Genomic DNA, 13,303 nt, shown 5'->3' with positions numbered 1-13,303 from the left:
AAACGAGCCTCCCCTCTCCTCAGTCAGTTCTCTCACCCTGAAGGACGGTCATCAATCACACCTTGATTTTTCTAACGATACTACTGGGCTCTGTATTTGTTAGGATTCCTCAGACAAACAGATCCAAGAGTATGTGAGTTTGTGTCTACACACAGTCCTATCAGCCATTATGAGAGAGAGAGATGCATTTTAAGGAACAGCTCACACAATAATCACTGCAGGGTAGGCCTACAGGTGAGAGCCCAGGAACTTGCAGTTCAAGTCTGAAGGCTGCCTACTAGCAGAATTCCTTCTTGCTCAGGGGAGGTCAATCTTTCTTAAGAGTTTCAATCCATTAGATAAGGCCTACTGACGTTATGCGGTGGGTGGTGGGGGAGGCAATATGTTTTACTCAAAGTCCACTTTTTTTTTTTTTTTTTTGCGCATTTTAGGGCTGCACCTTTGGCATATGGAAGTTCCCAGGCTTGGGGTGGGATCAGAGCTGCAGGTGCTGGTCTATACCACAGCCATAGCAAGGCCAAATTTGAGCTGCATCTGTGACCTACACCACAATTCACAGCAATGCCAGATCTTTAACTCATTGAGCGAGGCCAGGGATATGGAACCCACATCCTCATGGATACTAGTTGGGTTATTAACCTGCTGAGCCACAATGGGAACTCCTGAATGTTAATCTTAGCCAAAAAAAATATCTACGGAAACATCTAGAATAATGTTTGACCAAATTTCTTCACTTGCTAAGCCTCTTGATTACCGATTAGAGAACTAGGCAGCTGGTGTACTCCTTGTTAAGAATTCATATTATTATGTCAGCTCCAAATCCAAAGCTATGTTGTGTAAAACATTCTACTACTACTGAAAATATCTTCATAGTAATTATGGTTAATGTTTACACTAAAAGTTTAAGATTAAGAAGGGGACTAGGGCGAAAGGTGGAAAGAAAGATTAGAGGGAGATTCCACCAATTAGTACCTGCTATGTGCATTAGGGAGATAGAAAAGTACAGCTCCTAAACACAATTCTCGACTTCGGAAGTTTGTTAGAAAAGAAATCATCATGCACAACACAACTGGAGAAGCATATGGTCCAATCACTAGTTATACTCCGAGACCAATTTGGGCTGGAATAACTTAAGAAGGTTCAGAGAGGAGATGAGACCTGAGCTAAGATTTATAATGGGCCAGGGGAAAAGCAACAGTCTTCCACAAAAGGAAAACAGCTGGGGGCAAAATCCCTAGGCTTGAGAGAAAAGTATCCTTTTCTCTGAGGCTTGAGAGAAAAGCAAGGTGAGGGCACCAGTGGCCCAGGATCACAAGGAATTACTACCATGGCAGGGAATAAAGGCCTTCAGGTGAGGTCCAGGGGCAGGATGATGATGGTTTTGCAGGAGCTTGCCAGGGGACAGCTAACTGATAAAGGCCTTACTCAAATGTTTCTCACTTAGCCAGGGCTGGAGCAGGTTAGTGAAATCCTTGGGCTTAAAAGCAGGCCTTATGTTGAGAATGTTAATACATTAGTTAAAACTGATCAGAATGGACCAGATTACAAGGACACAAAAACGGTTTCAACTGTGCACCCTGAAGCAGTTTCCGATTTTATTTAGAGCTTCTGTCTGATTGGGAGGGAATTGCTTGTGTTTATCATATCACCTTACAAAAGACTGAGAAAATGTAAATTTTCCATATCAAAGAAGGGGGAGGCTGGTGTTGGAGGTTATGGGGTTTTTCAAACCTCCCAAGTGATGTATGCTGTGAGACTAGCATGCTTCCTACTATTTCCTTTGGGAAACAGCCCTCCTAGCTTAACTATTAAGAGAAGCTAAGCACTAGATGTGATGCTTACTGCATTGCTTTCCTCAACAGCTTAAAACACCTTCTTACAGTTTGGAAGATTTTCAAACTGGTGTGGTAGAGCAGCTGGGCTTTTGAGTTTAATATCTGGTGTTGTCACTTACTAGTTTCATGCCCTGGGAAAACTTACATCAGTTTTTGTCTGTTTTTCTGCAGGAAAATACGGAATTGTGAGAGGTTCTCAACTGGCTTGTACAGCACCTCCCACCCCATCACCTCTTGCGGGCCTTTGGAATTGTGTGTATGAGCGTGCTGGGGATGGTAGTGGGTGGGATGCGTTTGGTACTGTTATAAGGACTCAGGAGTGCTAAAGCAATTAATGCACAGAAGCCAAATACCAGATATGCAATGCCTAATTCAGTGCCGCAAAAGAAGACTCCTGCTCCAAACGCCGGAGCCTCATTAAGAAACGCTGGTAGTCCTTAAAGGTTCTTCCAACGTTAATATCTGCTAACTTCACTGAACCTCGGACTAGGCGGGCCACGCCATGGGCCGGGGCCTCCCATGCCCTATCCGGCACATTCCCCAACATTATCAATGGTAACTCATCACTCAGATTTCCTCTTGTACTTCTCAGATGCCAGGGCCCATCGTACAATTATATTGTTTGACTGTCACCTGATAAGCATCTGACCCTCTCCCCCACGCGGTAAACACCTTAACAGTTGGGAGCGGGGCACTCACCAAATACTTTCTGAATAAACAGGCGAAGAGCTGAAACTGGTAACAGACTGACCACGCCAAACATGCCCGGCCGGCGTGTGACGTCTCACCGCAACTCCCGCCTCTTCCCGCCCCTCCGGCCACCCCCTCCTCCCTGTCCGTGTTTGTTTCCGGCGTTTCAATAAAGCTCGATTCGGCTAGAAGAAGCCCTGTTCTTCCGGGAAAATGGCGACTCCCGCTCATTCGCCGGAGTCCCTGCCCGCCGCGGATCCGGCGCCCGCAGCGGGAGCTGTCGCGGACGTCGAGTGCCCGCCGCCTCGCCAGCCTCAGCTCCCGCAGAATGTCCTCGCTGCCTCGCGGCTTCGAGCCCCAACCTCCCGAGGACTTGGGTCAGCGGAGTTTGGCAGAGCTGCGGGAAACGTTGAAGCGCCAGGAGAGACTTTTGCGCAACGTGTAAGCCTGGGTCCCGCGGAGTCACCGCCGGTCTCCTTGGGTTCGGGCTAGCCGGGACGCGCCCCTCCCCTCCCCCACCCCGATCCTTTCCTCGGAAGGTGACCTTGTCACAGTCAGCTCTTTGCGAGGTCCGCGGGCGAGTAGCCGGCCTACAGCCGTAGAGCTGACCGCGTCCAGCCAGGCATGGAGCGCATGTGGGATGGCTTCCCGTGCTCCTCCTCGTTTTACGTACTCAGCTTCTGTGTCGGTTTTCCGAACGGACGGTCTGTATCCCAAATTTTTTTGCCTTTGCCCACCACCCCAGTCGTGCCCCAAACATCCTGTCAATTTCATCTCTAGATTCTCTTTTTACAGGAAGTGGGAAGAGGGGAATTAAAAAAATGGCTTATAGGCAAAGAAAGTTTGGCTAACATTTAGATGATAGAGTTAATGGAATTTAGCAGAGGATCGATATAATGAACATGATTTTTTTTTAACCTTATTTTAGCAGGTTTGTGCAGGATAGTTTTGAGGGAGTAAGAGGCAGAAGACAGTAGGAGAATATTTTCAGAGAGCCTCTCGACAAGGAGGTTTAAGAAAGTGAACTAACTATAAGGGTCATTGTAGGATTGGGAAAATTACATCAGATATGGAATAATTTGATGTGTAGTTGACAGAGACGGCTGAAGTTTCTTGCCTGTACTGGAGGCACTAGTAATAAAAATAGAAAAGTTGGGGAGGGGAGTAGATCTGAGGTTGATTTCACTTAGGGGAGCTGGGTTGATAGAAGTTGATTCTATCAGGTTAAAAACTGGAGAAGTGGTCATGAGGCTTAAGAGAGAAGAAGGATGGGAAAATAGAGGCATCCTAACTGGAGAGGGATGTTTAATAGTTAGAATTGGGGGCATGAATATAGTGTCATAAAGAGTAGAGGGCATGAGATGTAACTTTCCCTCCCCATTTATTGGGTGGCTAAAGAAAAGAAAATCAGAAAAGGAACTTCTATCACTCAGCAAAAGGGACAAGTGATCACTTGGGAGCTTCCTAGTAAAGACAACTATTTTGACTTCGTGAGAATGGTTTTTTTTTTTGGTTTTTTGTTGTTTTTTTTTTTAAGGGCCACACCATAGCATATGGAGGTTTCCAAGCAAGGTGTCAAAACAGAACTGTAGCTGCTGGCCTACAGCAACACCAGATCCGAGCCACGTCTGCAACCTACACCACAGCTCATGGTAACGCCGGTTCCTTAACCCACTCAGAGGCCAGGGATCAAACCTGCGTCCTCATGGATACTAGTCAGATTCCTTTCTGCTAAGCCACGAAGGGAGCTCTGAGAATGGGTTTTTAATCTGTAAGTGGCAAATTAACTTTTTGTTCTCCAGACTACTTTTACGCTTAAGCATCCTGAAGAGCTCTTGTCTTATATGTGGTATATCTACTGATATTTATCATTGCCTTAGGAATTACAAGTGAGCATCTTTAAAAGACAAGTACACACATTCTATTAATCCTCAGAGCAGTGGTATCATCACATATGAGGTGGCCTCTGCAAACCTTTCCTGTGCTGATGGTAAGCAAAGGAGAATGAAAATGGCAAAGAGTGTCTTAGTGTTATATAGTTTTGACCCTGCAGGTCCATCTACCTACCCTCCCCAGGAAGGTCTTGCATATCACACGTCTAAAAATTGCTAATTTGGGGGATGTCTTTTAATGAGTATCATATGCTTAAAATACTTTTGCTGAAATTCTAATTAGATGAGACACATGAGGCATATTTCCTATTCATGCAGCCACTTGTTTTTTTTTGGGGGGGGAGTATTTGGATAATGATTCTCTTATTTCATTCCTAATTGGGGCCAGTTGGAAATCAGATTTTTTACTTAAAGATCAGCTTTTCTCCCTTTGAGAATAATTCTTTGTCTTTATATCTCAAGTTTAAAAACAGGGCTCTCTCACATATGCCTGTTCTTTTCCTTTTGCCAGAAAATTCATTTGCAAATTGCCCGACAAAGGTAGAAAGATCATAGACTCTGTCGCCAAACTGAAAGCTGCCATTGAAGAACATGAAGAAGTTAGAGGGGGAAGTGACCTCTTTCATCCCGTTAATTTAGACTGTAAGTGGAGGACAAAAGCAAGTACAGTTGTTGATGTGGCAACAGATACGGCCCAGAATTCTGACCAGATACTTGATACTTCATCACTAGTTCCTGGCTGCTCCTCTATAGCTACCATCACGTCGTCTCAGACAACCTCACAGCGGGGCCTGGTCCATCCTACTCATGGAGGCAATGCTGAGGCCCCTGAGCCCGAACACTCAGTGAGCAAGTGCCCACCTTCCAGCAGCAGAGCCGCTGTGCCTTCCTCATCTGAAGCCAGTGAGCGACTCCCTCAGCATCACATTTCAAGTCAAGTAGAGGATCATTCTAGCAGCTCGGAGAACCTGTTTATTGATAGATTGCAAAGGATCACTATTACAGACCCTGGTGAACATCACTCAGAAGGAAACCCGAGTCTGGAGAACTTGACTGGCCTTTGGCGTGGGCCACAGAAGAAGCCTCATTACATGGAAGTGTTAGAAATGCGAGCAAAAAATCCTCTGCCCCTACCACATAAATTTAAAACCAATGTGTAAGTACCATCGGAAGCAGGCTTGTCACAGGAGCATAAAATTATTCAACTCCAAAATTTGGTGGACTTGGTGTGAGAACTGCTTGTACTTAAGAATGAGCTTATTGTGGAAATAGTGAAACTAGCCTGGCTGAAGTGGAGGATTCATGTTGAAAATGCTTTAGGTTTTTTAGCCAAATAATTGAAAGGTTTTCAAAAGCAGATGGAGTATTAAATTTCAGGATCCTTAGGGAATATTTCACATTAAACACAGAATTAGAGAATTCATTATGATTTTTTCCAAACCATTTTCTGGCATATAGCTTCCCTTTTGATTAGACTATAAGCTAAGGGGAGAACAACTGCAGGAGCTGATGGGCCTTCTCAGTAAAAACTATTCGTGTGCTCATTGCATGTAAGCTGCGGGTGCTGTGGCTGCATAAGAGTAAAGATTCTGCTCCTCATTTAGCATCTAGATAAGGATGCTAGGCTTTCACACTTAGAAGAACATTAAACTGTATAATTCTAAGGGGAAAGGAGCTGAGAAGGGATTAAAAAAACTGGAAATAGATTTGGGCAGGAGGGGCAAATTAACCCTGCTTCTAAATTCCTTGTCTTTTTTTTTTTTTTTTTTTTAGGGCTGCACCTGCAGCATATGAAAGTTCCTCAGGCTAGGGGTCAAATCTGAGCTGCAGCTACCAGCAACAGCCACGTCAGATCTAAGCCAAGTTTGCAACCTACACTGCAGCTCACGGCAACGCCAGTTCCTTAACCCACTGAGTGAGGCCAGGGATCGAACCTGAGTCCTCATGGATACTAGTTGGGTTCTCAATCCGCTGAGCTGCAATGGAAGCTCCTAAGTTCCTTGTCAGAGTTTGGTTTCTGAGATCTCCGGAAAAACAAAAGCTCTTTGAAGAGAAAGGCATATTGTTTACTTATATGCAAACAGCATGCAAATTAGAGCAGCAACAATATCAAGTCAAGGAGTAGATGTATAAGAATGTAACACAGATACACAGTCCAGTCACTACTGCCTTTCCTTTTAAAACTGAAACCCTATAGGTAAAAATACCTAAAACCAATTTTAATTGTTATAGAGACTTTAAAGTTTAATCTTCTAAAGGATTACTTTTTTTTTTTTTTAAAGTAAACTTTGATTAAATAATTGCTCATCTTGTGTGTGGTAAAGTATGTTTCCTCACTTTTAGGGAGACATAAAATGAGAAGCATCATCTAGTCAATACATACAACAGAGAATACACTGGTCCTGGTTCTGTATTATGGTCATTTAGCTGGAAGTGGAGGAGGGTAAGAGAATATCACTGAGGGCTCTCAGGTGATATTTACAAGGGAGACAGACAGAGGTGCAGTTATCAGAAAAGGCTGGGCCTTGATGAGTCAGCTCAGATGGAGGTTGGAAGGTGAGATGAGGGTGTCCTTTGGCTCCTTTCCTGCTCTTCCTTTGGCCTTCTACATGTTCTTCTGGATGCTAGAGGCTGCCCCTCATCTGCTGCTAGCCCAGGTCAGATTTGCATAGCCAGTTACCTGTGAAACCTGACCCTGTTGGGGTTGTTTTGTGGCACCTTAGGTTTATCACCTATGAAGGAGAACTCATTTCTTCCCGTAATGCTTTTTCCCATAGCCCCTCCGTCAGTAGTGCCACCACTTCTTTCTTTCCCTCCTTTCCTCATCTGCTGTCCATGAGGACCTCACTGTATATTTCCTTGACCTTCATCTCTAATGGTTTTTTTTTTTTTTTTTTTTTTGTCTTTTGTCTTTTTAGGGCTGCATCCTTGGCAGGAGGTTCCCAGGCTAGGGCTTCAATCGGAACTGTAACTGCCAGCCTATGCCAGAGCCACAGCAATGCCAGATCCGAGCCATGTCTGTGACCTACACCACAGCTCATGGCAATGCCAGATCCTTAACCCACTGAGCAATGCCAGGGATCAAACCTGAGTGCTCATGGATACTAGTCAGTTTCGTTAACCACTGAGCCATGATGGGAACTCCATCTCTAATCATTCTTATGTCCATTCTCTCTCCTGTCAAAGTGAAGGTTCTCATCCCTCTCTCAGGCCATAGCTGGTGTCTGTCTTGATCTTGTCTAACTCTACCAGTCCGTCCTCTCCACTCCTGCCCAAATGCAGTTTGTAGAAGGTCAGCCTGAATGTGTTACACAGACTAGAAGTGTGCATTGTGGGCTGGCCCTGGCCGAATCTGGCCACTTTTCTTCCTCTCCACCTCGTGTGCTTCCTGTGCTGTAGCCTCTTCACTCACTTCCTGCTGGGACGCCCTTCCCTTTGTTTACATGCTGAGTACTTACTATTCGCACCCCTCAAATCGCACTCTTTAGAAGGTCTTCTGGCAGCCTCCCTGTCTCCTATTACAACTGGCCATTTCCTTCTTTTTTTACTGGTGCACTATGTGCAGGCCTCTGTCCTGGTACCTGTGATATTACACTGCACTGGAACTGTTTACAAGTGTCTTTCCCTCCTGGACAGTAAGTGCCTTTGTACATGTTACTGAATGAAAAAATGAACAGTATTCAGTTATAAGCTTTGAAGAAAGACAGGAAAGGCAAAGAGTCTATCTATCTATACCTGTTACCTGTTAGAGCAGTGAATTAGCAAATTACTCTCCCCAAAGATGCCAATTTAAATATTTCTCTCTTTTGAGGTAAATATGTCAAAGGAAAGTTATCTGTACAGGTAAATAGTGGTAAATGCTTACTATTACCTTTGTAGAAAAATTCACTGCTAAGGTGAAAGACCACTTTGTGCATGTGAGTGTGTATCTATAAAAAGAAAATAGTCTGGTGGTTTAACCTAAGTGTCCCCTCCTTCAGATTACCTTCACAACAGCATGATTCAGTAAGTCATTGTCAGGGGAGAGGGTCCCCTATATCCTCAGAAGAGAGGCGGCGCCTGGATAGGAAGCATCTGGATGACATCACGGCAGCTCGGCTTCTGCCACTACACCACATGCCCACACAGCTGCTCTCCATAGAAGAGTCGTTGGCACTTCAGAAACAGCAGAAACAGAGTTATGAGGTATTTAGAGTATTATTTATTTGCATGTTGGATGCTGCTTCCATAAGTCAGAGTTTACTCCAGGTGGTTCAAGGAAAATGGGATTTAGTAGAAGGGTCAGGTGCTAGCCTTGGTCAGCTTATGCCATTAGTTGCCAGATGTGCACTCCAGCTTGCAGCCTTGAGGTTGCTGGAACTGCAGAGAATAGCTGGAGATGATCACAGCTACCTGCACCATCAAAGTGCTATTTGCCAGGAAGCGTGGGAAGACTGCTGCAAAATATCACATCTCTGAAAGCCCAGACCCTCAGGTAGCAGTAGCATGGCTTCTAGATCTTCCACCTTGAAAAACTCCAGCAAGAACCTGTCAGTGGTGCAGTTTAGCCCAGAACCCCACTGAGAGAATCAGGGAAGTGTGATTGCCAGGCTTCTGTCTCCTGCAGTACAGGGAGAGCATAAGATAGCTGGGGAAATAGTGTGTATTGCCAACACACAAGTGGACACTGCACTTAAAAAGCCCATCTGTGGGCCCTTGTGACAAGAGAAGAATCTTCTTTTGGTCACTTCATTTTGAATAGCACTTTGTTCAAAGATCTGTGTGTTCTGCATAGAACTTTAAATATGTATGTTGAGAGTTTGTGTACAAAATAATGGGATGGGAGAAAGTAAGTGTGAGGAGCACAGGGAGAAAAGAAAGCAGCCAATATACTTAGTGATAATTTGAGCCTTTAGGAAAACAGCCAAACTTCCTAGTATTGCTTGGAAGGATGAATCAGGCACCGTACAACAGTTAATACAAACCTAGGTTGTTACTCTGCCTTGGCTTTTTATAAAAGCTCAGTTGGCAGGGATTGGTATTTTCAAGGCCCTCCTTTTTAAAAGCCAGTTTTCTCCCTCTCAGTGCATTAAATCATTGCCTACTTTTAATTAAGCATTGAGGAATTGTTTTTTTAAATTCTCTATTTGATCCCACTGCCTGTCTGAAGATGTTTTGGGGTTGCATTGAACCCTTCAGTTAGAAATTGGTCTCCTTGGTCGAGCAGTAGTAGCTGCCACTTCAGTCCCACATACCCATCCATCTGTGGCCTGAGGAGTGGGGAGAGCATGAGACAAATGAAGAGCCGTGTTGGAAATGAGCGTTGCCACCCCCCATCATTCAGTGATGACTTCCTTGGGTGTCTGCAAGCATAATGACAGTGTCTCAGACTGACCTGGACTTTTTATTGTATAGTAGTTGTCATGGGAATTAATTTGGAGAGGGATACTTAGTTTTTAGCATTCACTTTTTGATTTTCATTGTGGCATTGAAATGTCACTCTCATGCCTAGAAGCGATGATTTAAGCGAGGCAAGAAGCTTCTCCCAGTGGGAGCATCAGTACACATTAGTGATTTTGGATGTTTGATAGCTCAAATTTTGCACACATACTTGAACAGGTATCGTGTTTCTAATTGTGATGCTAAGCTGATGCTTCCATTTCTCACAGAGGTGGGGTGTCTCCTTGTACATTGTTTATTCATGGAAGTGTGTCACCACCACTGCAGCATCTGATAGCTGTCCTCAGCCTCACTGTGTGGCATCTGGTGTCTGTAGCGTCAGTGATGTGGAGAGCACTGACTGCACCAGGATGCCCATTTATTTCCCATTCTGTTGTAATGACTTCCCATTGAAAAATTGTAGGGAAAAGATGTGTGTAACTTTTGGCTTCACTTTTTGTTTTAAAGGAAATGCAAGCCAAGCTCGCAGCCCAAAAATTAGCTGAAAGACTGAATATTAAAATGCAGAGCTATAATCCAGAAGGGGAGCCTTTGAGGAAATACCGAGAAGTAAGGGATGAAGATGATCATCAGTCTTCTGACGATGAATGCTAAAGATGGGACTTGGATCGTCTACGAAGTCTCTGCCTGTTGAGATCCCTTATCTCACATCAGCCTTTCTAACAAGTATCAAGATCAATGTTGGAGCTCGTTGAAAGAATTGCAACACAAAGTTACCCAAGGAAGCTATAAAAACAGCCCACTTTCAGAAAATAACTTTCATGTGCTTGAAAAGTTTAATATTTGAATAATGTATTTAATCACATTGTGTTCAAGTTTTGGCAGTATGTCATGAGTTAACTGGTCAGATATTTTATCGAATGGTAGAGCACGTTTTTTTTTTCCCTCTAAGCCAAATGAAAGCAGGTGACTAACTGCCTTTTTCTTATTCTTACCTCTCTCAGATAGCATTTATTACATGTCTTTTGGTGAATTATTTCGATGTCCCAGGGATTACCTAAAATGAGTTACTAAAATAGAGTTCCCTCCTTTTTTTTGCATAATGAAGGGAACAGTCTAGGGAATTTTGTGCACGTTTGCATGGGGCTGTTGCAGAATTGGATGTGAAATACCAGGGAAGACACAGAAAATGCTTAAATGTTTCCTTCTTCTGTCTTTGCTTAGGAAGAGTATTTTTCTTCTGATTAGGAATAAGTGGTACTTAGCTGATGGAGGGTGGAGAACCTTTCTAGATGACCAGATTTGCCTGGATTAACATGAGGTCAAGAAAAAGTCTAAGATGACTGATGTAGGTGAAAGGAATAGTTGGCTTTGGCCTGATTTGACTTCATTTTTTTAAGAGATGATAGGTTCAATTTGATAAGAAACCCAAAACATTTTTTAAAAGCTGCGATTGGTTATCAATATATTGCTTCTCCCTCCCGTCACCAAAAGAGGCTTATGTGGGCTGCAGAAACCTCAATCTCATATGCCATTTTAAAGGATGATGTGGTTGTCTCCAGAAAAATCGACACCTGTGTTAGCCAAGATTTCTTTGTCTAATATGTTAGCACCTTTAAACAGTGTGGAAAGAATAAAGTCTTATTCAGAGAAACTCCAAAATGCTAATGGTGATGCTTTACTGGTGCTTGATTAAATGTTAACTTTAAAAGAGAATTTTCATCTATGAAATTTGAATGAAAATACATTTAGGCAGATGTCCTTGCAGTAGGAGAGACTCAGTTCTCTGCCATGTCCTCCCAGGAGTGAGCACTGCTTCCTACCTCCCTTTTGCCACCTCCCCCTCCAAAAAGCAAATGAAAAGTATACACAGAATAAATACATATTGTTTCTGGAAAGCTAGGTAATACGGAGGGTTCACATGCATGTACACGCAGTCTCCTGAAGTCCTACCCCCAGGAGGGCCTCTGTTAACACTTGGATACATGTTTACATGCATACTTCTCTGTGCATAGCTATACACTTACATTTTTAATAACGCAGTCACACTATACACTGGTTACCAGTATTCTGATCAGTATTTTGTAACCATTTTCACATATAAAATATTTTGCATTTTAGATAGCTGCAGAATATTCCATTTTATAAGTATACTGTAACTTTTAAAAGCAACTTGTTTCACAATTTGTTAACGTAATGTAACTTGAGAACAGTGGTGCAATCAATATCTTAAAAGTATAATCACACCGTATAAAAGTGACTTGTTTCCAAAAGGTACAGTCCTAGAAATGAATTGCTAGGTGAGAGTCTTAAGTCTTTGAGAATATCAGTCACTCACCACAAAGACTCCCTGAATACCCTCTAGCAATATATCAAACTTGTAGAATTGCACGTTGCTATTTAAAATACTTGCAAATTGAATAATTACAGAATAGACTACCTTTACAATGTGTGTTTCTTTGATTACTAGGGAAGGGTGAGTGTTTTTTTATGTTAATTGACCGTTAACGTTCATTGTTTTGAGCATTGCTTATTCATATCTTTCCCATAGTCCTCAGGAGAGTTTGCCATTTGTACTGGTTTCTAAGTTTTTTTTTAAATTGGGATGTCCATCTTTTGTCATATGTTACTGTTTTCATGTGTCACCTGCCTTTTAATATAATCGATGGTGTTTCTGAGTAGAAGTTGTTTTCTTTGGGCACCTACTTTTAAAGGTGTGTTAGAGCATGCACCCTCCCTACCCCAAGGATGGGTATGGATTTATCCTTATTTCCTTTCAGCATTTAAAAATTTTCACTTTTATACTTAACTTGAATTCAGAAGGAAAGTTTTAATCCATGTCAAATTTGGAAATATGGTTTGAGGGGAAATTTAATTTTAAAACATTTAAACTGTAATGATATAGAATATTAAATTCTATGTCTTTGTGTCTTGGATCTATTTCTGGGCCTTCTAGTTTTTCCCATTTTAATAATTATGGCTTTAATCACTTATTATTTGGTAGTACAAGTTCTCCCTTGTTCTTTTAAATTTTGTGAAACATACAGAAAAGTACATAAAACAGAAGTGCAGTTTAGTGGAGCTGTGTAGCAAATAGCCACGTAATCACAAACCAGATGCAGAAAAGCTACTGCCAGCTCTCTAAAATCTTGTGTCTCTGCTAGGCTCCTCTCCCAAAGGTACCTACTATCCTGACTTTATGGCAATACTTCTTCCCTTTTAAAAAATGGTTTTGCCGGTTATGTGTGCAATGATATGGTTAGTTTTGCTGACTTTTGACTTATAAAAATGGAATCATACTGTGCATTGTGTCTGTGGTCTTTCACTCAGCATTGCTTATACAATTCACATTGCCTGCAGATGTAATTTACTCATTTTCTTTGCTGTGATGTACCATTTCATCAATACCACTTTATTGTATTATTGTATTATTTTACTGTGAGGGCACTTCTGTGTTGTCTTCAGTTTTTGGCTGTTATAAGTAATGCTGCAACGAGCATCTTTGTG

General features: G+C 42.6%; 1 protein-coding gene and 1 long non-coding RNA gene across 3 annotated transcripts in view; one reads left to right on the top strand and one right to left on the bottom strand.

Moving 5' to 3' along the window:
• The window catches only part of LOC102160652, a 30,879-nt gene extending 28,009 nt beyond the window's left edge, over positions 1-2,870 (bottom strand). The window contains exon 1 of the long non-coding RNA XR_300957.3: positions 2,535-2,870. This is a non-coding gene — a long non-coding RNA (uncharacterized LOC102160652). The remainder of the gene's footprint in view (positions 1-2,534) is intronic.
• POLR2M (RNA polymerase II subunit M) lies at positions 2,695-13,100 on the top strand. 2 transcript variants are annotated; one of them, XM_005659563.3, is made up of 4 exons: positions 2,695-2,966; positions 4,929-5,573; positions 8,398-8,602; positions 10,304-13,100. In XM_005659563.3, the coding sequence occupies exons 1-4, from the start codon at positions 2,854-2,856 to the stop codon at positions 10,448-10,450; spliced, it is 1,110 nt and encodes a 369-aa protein (XP_005659620.1). In that variant the 5' UTR covers positions 2,695-2,853; the 3' UTR covers positions 10,451-13,100. The 2 variants fall into 2 exon arrangements, with proteins under 2 accessions (XP_005659620.1, XP_005659621.1); XM_005659564.3 differs by lacking the exon at positions 2,695-2,966 and adding an exon at positions 3,028-3,229 and having other exon boundaries at positions 10,304-11,512.

The sequence above is a fragment of the Sus scrofa genome, chromosome 1 (genome assembly GCF_000003025.6).
Source record: "Sus scrofa isolate TJ Tabasco breed Duroc chromosome 1, Sscrofa11.1, whole genome shotgun sequence".
NCBI classification, from domain to species: Eukaryota; Metazoa; Chordata; class Mammalia; order Artiodactyla; family Suidae; genus Sus; species Sus scrofa.
Note: the sequence above shows the minus strand (reverse complement) of the source record. Positions and strands in the feature narration are given on the sequence as shown.

Excerpts from the sequence above, each read along its gene's own strand:
- POLR2M (XM_005659563.3), top strand. The coding sequence starts at position 2,854 with ATGTCCTCGCTGCCTCGCGGCTTCGAGCCCCAACCTCCCGAGGACTTG. Across the intron at positions 2,967-4,928 it reads GAGAGACTTTTGCGCAACGT|AAAATTCATTTGCAAATTGC; the intron begins GTAAGCCTGGGT and ends TCCTTTTGCCAG. Across the intron at positions 5,574-8,397 it reads CATAAATTTAAAACCAATGT|ATTACCTTCACAACAGCATG; the intron begins GTAAGTACCATC and ends CCCCTCCTTCAG.